General features: G+C 34.7%; 3 protein-coding genes across 6 annotated transcripts in view; 1 reads left to right on the top strand and 2 right to left on the bottom strand.

Moving 5' to 3' along the window:
* Nucleotides 1–15,553, bottom strand: part of LOC134853411 (serine/arginine repetitive matrix protein 1-like) — a 458,950-nt gene that overhangs the window by 326,553 nt on the left and 116,844 nt on the right. The gene's annotated exons all lie outside the window — the stretch shown is intronic.
* The window catches only part of LOC134853413 (Golgi-associated PDZ and coiled-coil motif-containing protein-like), a 340,830-nt gene that overhangs the window by 208,433 nt on the left and 116,844 nt on the right, over nucleotides 1–15,553 (bottom strand). The gene's annotated exons all lie outside the window — the stretch shown is intronic.
* LOC134853417 (uracil phosphoribosyltransferase homolog) overlaps nucleotides 1–15,553 on the top strand; it is a 253,203-nt gene that overhangs the window by 231,114 nt on the left and 6,536 nt on the right. The window contains exon 2 of the mRNA XM_063869414.1: nucleotides 10,961–11,067. Coding sequence (XP_063725484.1) covers nucleotides 10,970–11,067 — 98 coding nt within the window. The 5' untranslated portion in view covers nucleotides 10,961–10,969. The remainder of the gene's footprint in view (nucleotides 1–10,960; nucleotides 11,068–15,553) is intronic.

The raw sequence follows: 15,553 nt of genomic DNA, 5'->3' as shown, positions 1-15,553 counted from the left end.
AACAAAGCGTTAATGAAAAAAGGTTGTGCTGTTAGTTTTTTTGGGCGGAATAATTAAAAAACCGTCTATTTTTGTAATAGTTTGGATCATGTTAACCTGGTTCTGATCACTGAAACCAAGCATTTTAATTTTCTATATATTCAAGTTTATTGTTTTTAATTTTGCACTAATTAATTACACAACTGTACCTTGATAATCTTTTTCTAAGTTAATCTAGATGCAATCTATTTGGAAAGTTTTTTGCTTAGCAACAGCTCTTAATACACAAGCAGAAGTATAACCTGGGGATTTTGTAGTTAAATAGTGGGCTTTTAACATCGTAGGCCTTAGTTCGCTATCCGAATCCTTAAAGTTTTAATGTAAATGAACGTAGTAATGACTCTTAGATAGGCCATGATGATTTTTTATGCTTGTTTTGTTTTCAGGAAAAAGTTGACGCTCAAATCTGATGTTTCGCTGTTTGACTTCGCGAATTTTTTAAGTTCAGTTCCTTAAACGGAAAGCAAAATCTACTATCGAACAGTTAAAGTGTAAAGGTCATGAAGAATGTGATCGATTTTTAGTTTCGAAAATGGATTTCAAATTTTGCAGCGGAGTAACAAAATTATCTATTGATCCAGTTATCTCAAATTGGTTTAGTTTTATCCAAAAAAAATGACAATGATAGTTTGTTTCTGGATTTTAACAAGCTGTAAGGACATTTATGTTTTAGTATTTGATCAACGTAGTTCAGAATCTTAGAAAGTTCGTGAATTTTTTTTTTTTGGAAAAGTCGCAATATTTTTTCAAGCTCAATTTTTTTTTCGCAATTTTATTCTTGATTTTTTACGTTTCAGCTCATTTCCCTTGGTTAAAGGAAGGCAAAATCCACTATCCAACCAACAGCAAAAATTGAAAGGGTCTCGAAAAACGTGATTGATTTCCAGTTTAGGTGCGACAAAAAAGGTATTTAAGTGTTCTGATTTTCCAGTAGTGTTATTTACGCCTGCGATAAGCAAGCGTTATCAAATCGAAGTATAGGCTTTTTTTCGGGTGAACAACTCGTTTAACAGAATCACTTGTATCTTGGTTCATATTAAATTCAAACCTCTATGCGTTCCCGGCCAACTTAGCCTAGAGGTAACGAATATGCCTGGAACGCCAAAAGTCTTGGGTTGAATCGGACCAGGACCTGTTTTTCTCAAACGGGAAACATTCTCTTTCAAATAAATTTGTCGGCTAATTATTTGTTTGCTTATCTGTTGTTGGCTCAGTTGTCACATCTTCGATCGTTTTTTTTTGTAGCGCGCATTTTTCTTTAATGTTGTTTTTAGTGTTTGATTTTCTCCTACAAATTGTAATTTTACTTACCTTGACTACGTTCATTCTTCGTTGTTTTTTTTTGTTTCGCTCAAAAAGTTCTTCTGTCCAAATGTTTTCGGCTTTTTTATCGACTTATTGACCTTATTTTTAAGTAGTTGACTTGAAACTACCTAGCTTTTTGGGATCTATCGAAATTACAGGTTGGGTGAATCTCTTCTGCATAAGCGGCCACGCCCAACTTTTAACAAAAGCTATGTTTCTCGGAAGTGTCAATTTTCTGATTTGTTGACCGTTTTTTGGACTTTTCTTGCTAACCTCTGCCAAATTTGATATCATAGATTTAATACAAACAACAGCCTATCTTTATAATTGGCTATGATCAGTTTGTTTAAGATAAAAGTTTACGGCCTTCAAACAATTCAAAGTTTTGAAGTTGACATTTTTTTGGAAACTTTTTCGACTTTGCGCGCAAACTAACGTGCCAATTTTCAGGTTGTGTCCAATCGAGGAACTGGGTTTCGGGATTTTTTTCTGCTTAAGCGATCACCATCTTCTTTTTGCAGAAAAAAATTTATGGATTTTGGAAAGTCTTTTTACCGTTTTTGTAAAACTTTTGACCTTTTTTTTAGAAACTGTTTACACAATCTAATCTGAGGCGAAAAATTCAATTGAAAGAACCGGTTGAGATAATTGGTCCTGCAGAAATGGCGACTCCTTATGTTTTGTTAGAGAAATGTTTTCTTGGGAAAATTGTCATTCTAAATTTTTTACTCTTCTCATTTTTTTTAGAAGAGAAACAAGGTTTTTTCAAAGTCCACCTTTGGAAACCACATTTTTTGTGCCGCATCACTATATCAAATTTTTTCAATATCAAACACGTACGTTCAGCTTTAGCTGGGCCCTTAGTTGTTTTTTTTTAGATATACGAAAATTTTGATTTTTTAGACTTATGTTTTTTTTGTTTGTTTGTTTTGCAAGTGTCGCGAAGCTCCGCTTCGCCTCTGTGTTAAGAACTTATTTTTGATCCAGTTTTCTCAAATTGGTTTAATGTTATCAAAAAGCATCAATCTGAAATTGATTTCGAAATTCAAAGAGGAGTTCGAAAGTTGGACAGTTTTTTCCGTTTCCTTCCGTTCATTAACTTTTTCGCACTGTCGCTTGGCTATATTTATTGTTTTTTTTTGTTATCGCAGAAGTTGTAGTTTTTCTCGAGAACTACTTGACGGATTTTCAAACTAATTGACCGGTTACTCTTGCGTCCCTGCATATTTTTCTAGTCCCTTCATATATTGATCCACGTTCTACCGCCTTCTAAAAATTTCAATTATTATTTTTTTTGCATTTTTTCATTTTTTGAAAACTACCACGCCAAATCTGAGACAGGGATTCAATCGAAAGAACATGTAATGGTAGTTTCTCTGCACAATCAGCTGCACCCTAACTTTTGTAAATAGAAGGGTATCAAAAATACGTTTATTTGACATTTTAGTTGTTTTGAAAAATTTTCTGATGATGCTTGCGATAAGCAAGCAATATCCTACTGGAATATTGACTTTTTTTCTAGTTAACAACTAGTTTAACAGAATCTTTTGAAGCATTTGATAGCTTGCTTTAGTAATGAAGGTAATTTTCAAGAAAATGTGGTCCAGGAGTGGGACTATGGTTTTAGGGAGTGGGGCTATGTCGCAAGCCATCAAGCGTTCGAATCCGAGACCATGTCAGTTTTTCTAATTCGATGAACAAAGTTCGACTTATATAGGCCGCGCTTATTTATTTATTTTTTTTCAGGAAAAAGTCTTAAAATATTGATGCATTTAAGTATAATGCACTTTTTGAGTTCAATTGAAATTCATCTGCTGAAAATGACGTAAATAGAACTCTCCAAATACGAACGTGGAAATGGCGCGAGAAAACGTGAACGATTTCTAGTTTCGAAAGTGAAATTTAATTTTAAGATTTCCCAGCGGAATAAAAACTTTACCCAATGATCCAGTTTTCTCAAATTGGGTTAGCTTTATCAAGAAGTTGCTTATCATATATTTTTTTTGAATTTCAAAGTGTTTTAAAGAAGAAAAACATTGAGTGAGTGGGAAGATTTGTCAACATAATGAGAAAAAAGTTTTCAGACTTTCAATTTAATTTCTTCTGTTTTTTTTTCCGAAAATCCATCAATACTATTCTAAAGTGCAGTCGGAATTTTTCAGAGTGAATGAGATTAGTTAAGACTTTTATATGAGTTTTGGTGATTTTTCAGCGTTTTTTTTTCATAAAAAAATCTCAAGTTTTTCTAATCAATACAGATGTGCATTCATACATTTTAACGCATTTATGAATGCCTTTTGGTATATATGCACTTTTTGAGTTCAATTCAAATTCATCTGATGAAAGTGAGGTAAATTGCCTTCTGTCATTATGAAAGTGTAAAGGTCACGAAAAACGTGATCGACTTCTAGTTTCGAAAGTGGAATTTAGTTTCCAGATTTCACAGTGGAAAATAAATTTAACTTATTAATCCAGTTTTCTCAAAATGAGTTGATTTTTTCAAAAAAGTGTTAAAAAAATTTGAATTTGAAAGAGGGTTGAGGCTATATTTTTTCAACTTAGAAATTCGAACTTGCGTTCATTGACTCTTTTCCAAATGTCTTTTACCTATATTCAGAGTTTTCTCCGATTCGAGCGCCTCATGTGAAATTCAGTTTTGTCTTTGGTAGAAACTACTTACTGGTTTGAAATTATTTACACTTGCGAGAGCAAGTGTCTTGTAACCGGGAACTATACTTTTTCACCCGTAAAACAACGTTGCTTACAAATCTTTTTTGCTTTTCTTTTTTGCTCTATTATTGAAACTTAACAACTTCCAGCATCGTTCCAATTGGCCTAGAGGTAGATTGGTTGCCTTTGCCTCCTTATGTCTAGGGTCCGAGTCCCGGCCGGTCCTTGTTTTTTCAGTATGTATGAAATTGAAATTGTTTTCTGGTAAAAAATTGAATTGTTGGAGTTTCGTTTGTTGCTCAAGTTTTGCCGGCTTAGTTGCCGCATCACGAACTTAATTTTCTTGTGCTCTTAACAGTTTTTAAATTTAATGAACGTAGTGAAGACTCTTATATAAGAGGTCTTGGTGGTTTTTTGTTTTATTATTATTTTTTTTTGTTTTTAGGAAAGTTATAAAATTTGTTGGTTTAATTTTGATTTTTTTAACTGATTTGACTTGTGATTTCTTTTCATTTTCAGTGCATTTCCTTTTGCAAAAGCAAGGTAAACTCCACTATCGAACAGCAAAAATTTAAAGACCAGGAAAAACTTGATCGACTTCTAGCTTCGAAAGTGCAATGTAATTATCAGATTTCCCAGCTAAATAAAATCTATTGATCCAGTATTCTCAAATTGGGTTGATTTCATGAAAAAAATGTTAATTTTAAATTGTTCTAAAAATTTAAAGAGGTGCCAGGTTAAATTTTTTTCTTTAAATCGAAGGTTGGTTTTTTGTTCAAAAAACAAGTCAGTTTTTTTTGCGTTCATTTGTCTTTTCCATCTGTCAGATGGCTATGTTCATTATAGTAGCAAGTGTTGTTCATTGTTTTTAGGGGATTTTTGTACAAAATTAACTTTTATCGGCTCTTCTGTTGTCTGCTAATTTAAAATTCAATTGTTTTGCTTGGTTTGTTTGCTAGATTGAAATTTTATCGAGACATTTGAAAACTTTTTTAGACATAATTTTTTTATAATATTTTTCCTTTTTGCATTTTTTTAATGTTTGTGTTGTGTCCTACGTGATGCGAAGCTCCGCTTTGCCTCTGTGTCAAAACTGTTTTCATAAATACCTTGCGACAAGCAAGGGTGCTGCAACCGGGTACTATACTTTTTCCCCTGTAAAGAACTTTCTCGCAGAATGGTTAAAAGAAATTGTAATCAGTATTTTTTATAAATGCTGAATTAAAAGCACGTTTTTGTATTAGGTGCATGTGTACCTTTTGTGCACGTTAAGAGTTGCAAAATCTTTTTTATCGCTGCCAATAAATTTCGGTAGATTTTTGACGCTGAGGTCAGTCGGCTTTAGTTCTGTCGGCTTTATTTTCTGATGTTCCATTCAATTTTTGTTGGTATTGTATGAGAAAGATTTAATCAAACAAAAAGTTTTTGAAAACCGAAATCACATTGCAAAACATATTAAAAGTGGAATATTTAAACCTGAAAAACTCCGTTTTCTATGTTTTTTTTCTATTATAATTTATTGTTAGCTTTTCTGTTTGCTTAACAACTTAGGTCGAAACTTAAATAACGGACTTTTTGTTGGCTTGTTCCAAATTATGCAATTTTCTTTCGCTTGAAGTAATTTTTAATAGAATTGAAAATAGATTTTGTTAATTTGCGACCACTGGTTTTGAGTAATTTCCTTTTTTTCCTTGCGTTTTTTGCTCAAAAAGTTTAATTGGTTTCGGCACATATCGGCTACTCGCTTTGTAGCATATGGATTACTCGCCTTGTAATGAGTCATTTCAAGGGTAAACGTATATTTATTTAAGCTTTCGTGTGGTGCAAGAGGGTAAATTGAGTTGCCAAACGTCATATCCCAAAATTGTTTATGTTAGTTTTGTTGTCGGCTCATCGTTCGTCTACCCATGTTTTGTCGGCTAGGTGGTGCTTGATGAATTTTACTGAAATGTAGTTTTAAGATGTCGATTGTGTTTTTCGGAATGTGTTTCTCAATTGAGACAAACGTGTGAGTTTTTTCCGACCATTGAAAATGAGGAAGAGCTTTGTATTATAAAATTTTTCTAGTGTTGAGAATCTTTCGGAACAAAGGATCAAAAACGCAAACAAAGGATCAAAAACGCTCCTACAAGCCCTCCTAAAAGTGTAGGCTATCGACCCTTCCGCGTCGATTGAGCATGATTAAATCAAATCCAAAATGAAAAGTTTTCGTTTCCATGTCCAAAGCACCGGACTTCCGGAGGCAATCTTCCGACCCCTGGTGCTGGTAGGGAGACAAAATTTGGGATAGGATAGGTAGTGATACGGAACATCATGTATTATAATTTGAGCCAATCCGACAGTCGGACCGGAAATCATTAGCACTTGGAAAAAACCCCTCTTAGACCGGAAATAGGCAATTTTGTGCAACATAAGGAGTGAGGGCATATCGATTTTATTGCGGCAATAGACACTAGATATGAACCCTGAAAAAGACCTCTTGTGAGCAAAACTTCTCAGGCGACCCCCTCCAGTGTTCATAGCCTGTTCGCGGGAAAAACTATAATGGACGTTAAAAATGTGTCAACTTGGGAAGTACTAATGGGATATGAATGAAACTTGGTAAATATGACCGCCATAAGATTCTGACCCTGAAGATGAAAGATTGACCCCGAGGTGACTTTTAAATGACCTTTTCATGTTTAGGACCATAATTGCACCGAAAACCTCCGGATTAACACCGTTAAGTGGCGTAATCCCTGCCCCAACCCCTGGAAATGGGAATCGATCACCTTATTTCTATTTGGTTGGGAACTTTACTAATGAGACCTGAAGCAGAAGCTGAAAGAGATATTGGTTTTATATTGCAATATTGAATTAGTGGAACTAATTAAAGTGGAATTGACAAACATTGGATTCAGCTTAGCTTGGCGAATAAGCTAATCATTGAGTTTAAACTAGACTAAAGAAATTTAGTCCCCAAGGATATTGGCAGTAATAGGAGCATAGCATGGTAAGTAGGTATCCTAATTAATTTGAATGGACGGGATATTTACTTAGCTCCCCTGAGTAGCTTTTTGGCATAGTTAGACCTCTATTGAACGATTTACATTCCTCTAATAGCTAGAAAGTCGGGATTGTAATGGAGAACAGCTGGGAATGTTAGATGCTTGGAATGAGTCAGCGACCCATGAAAAGTGTCTTCACATAGTCCGGGAGGTCGTAACGTTAACTGGGTAGTTAGATAAAAACCTTCGGAGGTTGGCTAATTAAAAACTTGATATTTGCCCAACTTAGTTGGAGATATCTATGGTGAACTTGTAATTTAGGACTAGTAGAGTCAGTTAAAGAATTTAGTCTGGTCCTTACGTAAGGATTATCAAAGTAAAATTCAGGACGATCCTAACTCTTACTATAACTAAAATTCAAATAGAAAAACATTATACAGATTAACAAATAGTCCACCTTTAGTGAGACGAGAGATTGCGAAGTGAGCAGATATTTGTTTCTCATCAGAGTCGAGAACGATGATTCCTGATGCCATAAGGAGTGAGGGCAACATAAGGAGTGAGGGCATATCGATTTTAATGCGGCAATAGGCACTAGCTAGGAACCCTGAAAAAGACCTCTTGTGAGCAAAACTTCTCAGGCGACCCCCTCCAGTGTTTATAGCCTGTTCGCGGGAAAAACGATAATGCACTTAAAAAATGTGTTAACTCGGGAAGTACTAATGGGATATGAATGAAACTTCGTAAATATGACCGCCATAGGATTCTGACCCTGAAGATGAAAGATTGACCCCGAGGTGACCTTTAAATGACCTTTTTATGTTTAGGACCATAATTGCACCGAAAACCTCCGGATTAACACCGTAAAGTGGCGTAATCCCTGCCCCAACCCCTGGAAATGGGAATCGATCACCTTATTTCTATTTGGTTGGGAACTTTCCTAATGAGACCTGAAGCAGAAGCTGAAAGAGATATTGCTTTTATATTGCAATATTGAAGTAGTAGAACTAATTAAATTGGAATTGGCAAACATTGGGTTCAGCTTAGCTTGGAGAATAAGCTAATCATTGAGTTCAAACTAGACTAAAGAAATTTAGTCCCCAAGGATATTGGCAGTAATAGGAGCATAGCATGGTAAGTAGGTATCTTAAATACTTGGATGGACGGGATATTTACTTAGCTCCCCTGAGTAGCTTTTTGGCATAGTTGGACCCCTATTGAACGAATTACATTCCTCTAATAGCTAGAAAGTCGGGATTGTAATGGAGAACAGCTGGGAATTTTAGATGCTTGGAATGAGTCAGCGACCCATGAAAAGTGTCTTCACATAGCCCGGGAGGTCGTAAAGTTAACTGGGTAGTTAGATAAAAACCTTCGGAGGTTGGCTAATTAAAAACTTGATATTTGCCCAACTTAGTTGGAGATATCTATGGTGAACTTGTAATTTAGGACTAGTAAAGTCAGTTAAAGAATTTAGTCTGGTCCTTACGTAAGGAGTATCAAAGTAAATTTCAGGACGATCCTAACTCTTATTATAACTAAAATTCAAATAGAAAAACATTATACAGATTAACAAATAGTCCACCTTTAGCGAGACGAGAGATTGCGAAGTGAGCAGATAGTTGTTTCTCATCAGAGTCGAGAACGATGATTCCTGATGTTATCGAGATCAGTTAAATTACCTCAAAGGAATAGTTATCCGTAGAGACACTATTAAATTTAGCAGGTCGAACTGAGCAGTTGTGAGGAGTTATCGGGGGTAGTCGGTTAGTTAGGATTCTTTAGAGAAAGAGAATAGTTTAGTTGAGTTGAATTGCATCTAGGCAATTGTTCTGATAAATCGCGGACCCTTTCCTTTGATTAGATTTATAAATTATTTTCTGGCCACTCAGATACTTCTATTTTTTTTACTTCAATTCATCTCAATTTAATTACAACTGGAAAATCTTGCAAAAGTATCAATGGGGCGAGACTGCCCTAAGAGCAGTAAAAAAGGGGGCAAGTGATATAATACAGTACAGAATAGTTGCCAACGTTAACTGGGTAGTAAGATGAAAACCTTCGGAGGTTGGCTAATTAAAAACTTGATATTTGCCCAACTTAGTTGGAGATATCTATGGTGAACTTGTAATTTAGGACTAGTAGAGTCAGTTAAAGAATTTAGTCTGGTCCTTACGTAAGGATTATCAAAGTAAAATTCAGGACGATCCTAACTCTTACTATAACTAAAATTCAAATAGAAAAATATTATACAGATTAACAAATAGTCCACTTTTAGTGAGACCACCTTTATTAACAAATAATCCACCTTTATATTGCAATATTGAAGTAGTAGAACTAATTAAATTGGAATTGGCAAACATTGGGTTCAGCTTAGCTTGGAGAATAAGCTAATCATTGAGTTCAAACTAGACTAAAGAAATTTAGTCCCCAAGGATATTGGCAGTAATAGGAGCATAGCATGGTAAGTAGGTATCTTAAATACTTGGATGGACGGGATATTTACTTAGCTCCCCTGAGTAGCTTTTTGGCATAGTTGGACCCCTATTGAACGAATTACATTCCTCTAATAGCTAGAAAGTCGGGATTGTAACGGAGAACAGCTGGGAATTTTAGATGCTTGGAATGAGTCAGCGACCCATGAAAAGTGTCTTCACATAGCCCGGGAGGTCGTAAAGTTAACTGGGTAGTTAGATAAAAACCTTCGGAGGTTGGCTAATTAAAAACTTGATATTTGCCTAACTTAGTTGGAGATATCTATGGTGAAATTGTAATTTAGGACTAGTAGAGTCAGTTAAAGAATTTAGTCTGGTCCTTACGTAAGGAGTATCAAAGTAAATTTCAGGACGATCCTAACTCTTACTATAACTAAAATTCAAATAGAAAAACATTATACAGATTAACAAATAGTCCACCTTTAGCGAGACGAGAGATTGCGAAGTGAGCAGATAGTTGTTTCTCATCAGAGTCGAGAACGATGATTCCTGATGTTATCGAGATCAGTTAAATTACCTCAAAGGAATAGTTATCCGTAGAGACACTATTAAATTTAGCAGGTCGAACTGAGTAGTTGTGAGGAGTTATCGGGGGTAGTCGGTTAGTTAGGATTCTTTAGAGAAAGAGAATAGTTTAGTTGAGTTGAATTGCATCTAGGCAATTGTTCTGATAAATCGTGGACCCTTTCCTTTGATTAGATTTATAAATTTTCTGGCCACTCAGATACTTCTATTTTTTTTACTTCAATTCATCTCAATTTAATTACAACTGGAAAATCTTGCAAAAGTATCAATGGGGCGAGACTGCCCTAAGAGCAGTAAAAAAGGGGGCAAGTGATATACTACAGTACAGATTAGTTGCCAACAACTTAACCCTTTCGGGTTGGTGGAAAGTAGTAATTCTTGGTCTTCGCTGAATTCATTGTCCAAGGGACCACTTTATGGTGCCGTTAAATTACTGTCTTAACGGACCTAGAGAAGAAATCCTTTAAATCTGCATGGTATTTTAATTTCAATTTTTTGTCTTCCTATTATTTTTGTCAGTTCTCCTATTATTAAAATTTTTTAGTATTCCCTTAAGTTTTTTTTTTAGTTTTGCTTCAAAATGTCTGCTTTTGCATTTGGTTCCTTCGCTTTCGTATCGAAATTATGAAACAAATTTTTTCTTAATTAGAGACAAATTACCCTAGTTTAACATGCCAATAGATGTGTCCGTTTCCAATTTTAAGCATTAAGTTTTTATTAGGTTACATAGCAGTAAGGAGAAAACTACTGTATTAACTAATCAGCATCGAGAATGGAAAGCAAAGGTGCAAAATAAATAATTAAATTTTTTTTTATGTTTGCTTTCTTATCTCCATTTTGATTGGTTAATATGTTATTTATCTACTTACTGAGAATATGCGGTTGTCTACTTACAAACCGCACTCTCAATATAAGATGTGAATGCTGTGGTTGTCTTGAAGATCCCATATGATTGATGAACGAAAGTTAGATGACTGCTCCAACAAAATCAAAGTTCTACAGGCTACGAATAATGTGAGAGAGCTACAAACCCAAATCAGAGACAAGTAAGACTCATTTTTCCGCCTATTTTGAAATTACAATTTCAAATTAGATCAATAATTATTTATTGTTGAATTACATTTTGTTCATCATCCAACAAAATTAAGGCAATTATCAGAATGTGTCAAATTGTGAAAGAGCATTAAAAGTTTCGATCACAGTTGAATACATTCTACCTAAAGGTTAAACGTTTACAATCGGAGACTTTGCAATTATGGAATTGCTTCGAGGCACTACTTGGTATCCTGCATCAAGAGGTGATGAATGGGACGCAAATGTGTTAACCGATGTCATATACGGTGCAATAAGAGCAAAATTCAAGGAAATTTTTGAGCATTTTCCCAGTTTGAGTGAACCTTGGGAAAATTATAACATAGATTATGTAGTTAATTTCCTTATTAATTTCTTATCTCTGAGTCGGTTATCTTGTTATCCTGGCCAGCGATTACTTGCAATTCAGCTTCTAAGCAAAGATGGGAAATTAATCGACACGAGTTTGGCTTTTAAAATATCATTGTGCAGTTATTTGATTGAAATGTTCCAGAATCCTTTTGAATCGACCAAGTTTGATTGGAAAGCTTTCAAAAACGTTCGAAATTTTTCAACCAATAGAAGAAATTTGATGAAAAATTTGCGTTTACTCTTAGCACTCGCGTTGCGTGTTGCTCTTTTGATTAACGATGTGACCTTTATAGCCACGGGTAGAAATCGAAGACTTGTTGATTTCATATTTGGACTGAAAGCTTCAACGCAGCGTGAGAAAAAACTGGGAATCGTTTCTGAAGGTATAGCTAGAAATGCGTTATGGCAGCTATCATTTCGTGTTTTGTACGTGTTGATTCCTCTTATAATGAAAACAAGATTGTTTACTAAGTTTAAAATCAAGGCCTGGAAATTACTGGATAAGGAAAAGGAACAAGCCGGAATCGATGAAGTTAATGAAATCTGCCCCGAATGTAATCATCATCCAGTTATGCCTTGTGAAGTGACGCCTTGTAAACACGTATATTGTTATATTTGTATTTGCGAGAGATTTGATAAAGCTAAACTGTATTTCTGCGCTATCTGTCTGTCAGAAATTGAGAAGTATGATCAGCTGTAAAATAGATTTCTTTATGATTTGGATACATGAATTTGAATTTTCTAGTTATGCAATTCTTTTGGAAAATCCAGTAAAAAATAAATCACATTTGCTTGAGACTTGATAACAACACTTGCGTTTTGCGTAAACAACTTTTTTTCTTCAAAACTTTTCTTAAAAATCAAGAAAGTGTTGTTGCTTCATTTTGAGACGTGTCGATTTTTTCATGCAGCATTGGTGTATTGCTAAGGCGCCTGCTTGAACTGATTTTTTGCTGTATACTTTAAGTTTTTCGGTTCAATCGGTCTTCGGCTCACCTGTTGCCGGCTTAGGTATCATTTTTCTTTTTTTTTCAAAGGATCAATTTAATTTATCCTAAAGTTTTTACCCTTGCGATAAGCAAGGGTATTACAATCGGCTACTAGACTTTTTTCCCGTAAACAACTTGGTCCAGAGGACTCATTGGACTCTTGATGTACCTTGCTTCAAAATGAATTCAATTTGTTTAGTGTCTCGCAACTTAGCCTTGTGGTAACGAATACGCCTGGGAGGGCAAAAGTCCTGTGTTCGAATCTGACAAGAACCAGTTTTTTTTTCAAACGGTAAATATCTCAGATCAAAAAAAATTCGACCTATTGTTTGGCTGCTTATGTTTTGTCGGCTTAGTTGCCACATCTAAGAATCGGTTATTTTAGCTGTAAGAAATTCTGACTGCCGTTGTTTTTAGCATTTTGAAATACGGCCGAATCAAAATTTGTTTTTCACATTGGTTTAATCTTACCAGCTCGATTTGTTAAAAAGTTTTTTCTTTTTCTCGTTTTTTGTCTTTTTATCGCTTGATGTTTTGAATTTTTTCAGCATGAAGGGTTTCTGCTCAGGTATTTTTGGCTTTGTTACCGCTTTTTAATTAAAAATTCAATTACAATCAACCATCCGGAGCATCTGGCGGAGAAGTAAAACAATAACTTGAGATGACAAAGCCCGGGATTTCGATTCCAGTTGAGAGCTGTTTTTTGCAATTAGAAAATTTTGGCTAGTTTAGATTATTGTCTGTCTGCTTTTCTTGTCTGCTTAGCTCCGCAGAAGGACTTGTATGAAAACTTGCCTTCTCTATAGCATTCTTAAAGCCATTTATAGAGTTCCTAAAAATGCAGGCAATTTTGTTCCCGATTTGAATTGTCCCAATTGTGTTCAGGCAATTTTGTTCCGAAACGGTCCATCTTTGAAATAGTTTTAACCAGTAACCAATTTTTTAACCTCTTGTTGCTCGAGTAGGTCTCTGTCAGTTTAGTTTCTGAATGGTAAATGTTTTTCTCAGTGCATGCGATCATGCAATGACGTATAAAGGATCCTTGGGGTCTTCTTTATTTATTCCGCCCAATTTTCCTAGTTTTTCGATTTTGTAATATGTCAATGTAATATGTCGATGTATACATGCTGAGAACAGCATAATGATAACACTAGTTGTTTTGGTTAATACAAATGCGATCACTTACTTCTAAGCCGACTTCTAACAAGGCCGAGTTTTGAGCAGATACGGAAGTGATTATTTGTTTCCCTGGAGCTGTTTTCTGTGTTTTTTTTCAAATCTGGGTAAAACACTGGAGCACCTTCGAAATAATTTTGAGTAATTTAAGGAACATTTTTCATTCTAGGCCAATCCGGCTTAATTATAATTCGACTTCAAATTGTGAACAATAATTTTCAGATGCTATTGAAATTTGATTGGTTGATTCTAGCCAATCAGATTGAAGCAAATTAGTTTCGATTCAAGAATTTGAAATATTGAATTTGGGTCGGAATAAGTAAAAAGACCCGATCCTTGTAAGATTTATACTAATTGATTTTTTGTTTGTTCGGTTTTTCAATATCAACGTAAATTTTTTGACTTTTTGGTGTCAGCTTTAGATCTGTCTGACTAGTTCCCTACTCTAATTTTGTCATGTTTTTGGTGTATTTAATAACAATGAATTTCGTGAAAGCACTTGTATAATTAGTGTTAATTTTTCTTTTTTTTCCGAAAAGATAACCTTTGCTTAAAGTTAGTTAAGTTTGGTAACTTATGACCCTCGGAAAAGTCAAATTTTAGAGTTTTTGACCGTTTTCAAACTTTTTGATTTTTCTCAAAAACTACTGACTCAAATCTGAGATTTTGGGTTCAATGGAGAGAAAGAAACCTGGCAAGCTCCCATGCATTAGCAGCTAAGCCCAATGATTAAAAAACATAAAGTATTTATCATCAGATTAATTTGCGATTTTTTTCTTTCATTTTTTGTAACAAGAAGATTTTTGTGACGATTTATTTTAGTCAACTCATCTTTGTTCATTCTTATCGTACTTGCCGTTGGAATATGGTCCTTGCTTTTCGTGCGATTTTGAAGATGCGAACTGTTCAGTATCGATGACTATTAATTTTTGTGGTGCCCACGCTCTGAATATTTCGGAGGTTTTGACAGAGAGCATATTTTGTCAAGAGTTGACTGTTTTAAGCGTTTTTTTTTATTTCAGTGTTCTTTGAAAAATTTAGTTTTTCTATCGTTTTTTCCCATTTATAATTATTCTTTTTTGATTGCATATTTTTCCAGGCTTCGCTTTATTTTTCCAGGCTTCGCTTTTCCAGGCTTCGCTTTCCAGGCTTCGCTTTATCGAAAAAATTTAGTTTTTCTATCGTTTTTTCCCATTTATAATTATTCTTTTTTGATTGCATATTTTTCCAGGCTTCGCCTTATCAAATTGCAAGCAAGAACCACCAGATTATCAAATTGGCCCAGAAGATTCTGACTAGTCTTTTTTGCTTGAAGCTATATTACTTCAGCAAAAATTTAAAATGACTCCATATGGTATTTAGTTTTCCGATCACTTCACGAAGTGAAAGGAAGGAACTAAGGCTAAGGGTGTTTTTTGTTTTTTTTATCATTTTAAAGTTCGTAGAGGGCCAAGTGTTGTATCATATTGAAACCGTTTCAGTCGTGTTTCCGTTGCCTCAGTTTTGAGAAAATTCGAATATCCATCAATATTTATATGATGAACGTTACTCGTTCGGGTTACTCCCTCGAAAAAGACTAGATCTCAAAAATTTCACTCTAATTTTTCTCGGCACTGGGACAGCTTTTTGAAAATTTTAACCTATCGTTCTCGTTCGAATCACGTCTGAGAGGGCTTTAATATGATATACTATGATACACTAGACCCAATCCGATGATTACTCGTGGTGCCTGATTTTGAATGGAAATACTAACAAACATTCTCTATGTTTTCAACGGTCGGAACTACTAGAACTTGGAAATTATCAAATTTTCACAGCATGTAAACACGAAAAACACATCGAAACAAGGTATAAAGCGGACAAAAATTGTGATCAATGAATGTTTGTAAGTTTTTTCCTTTACTTATTCGTTGCTTTGAGTGGT

Source organism: Symsagittifera roscoffensis, chromosome 8 (genome assembly GCF_963678635.1).
Source record: "Symsagittifera roscoffensis chromosome 8, txSymRosc1.1, whole genome shotgun sequence".
NCBI classification, from domain to species: Eukaryota; Metazoa; Xenacoelomorpha; order Acoela; family Convolutidae; genus Symsagittifera; species Symsagittifera roscoffensis.
Note: the sequence above shows the minus strand (reverse complement) of the source record. Positions and strands in the feature narration are given on the sequence as shown.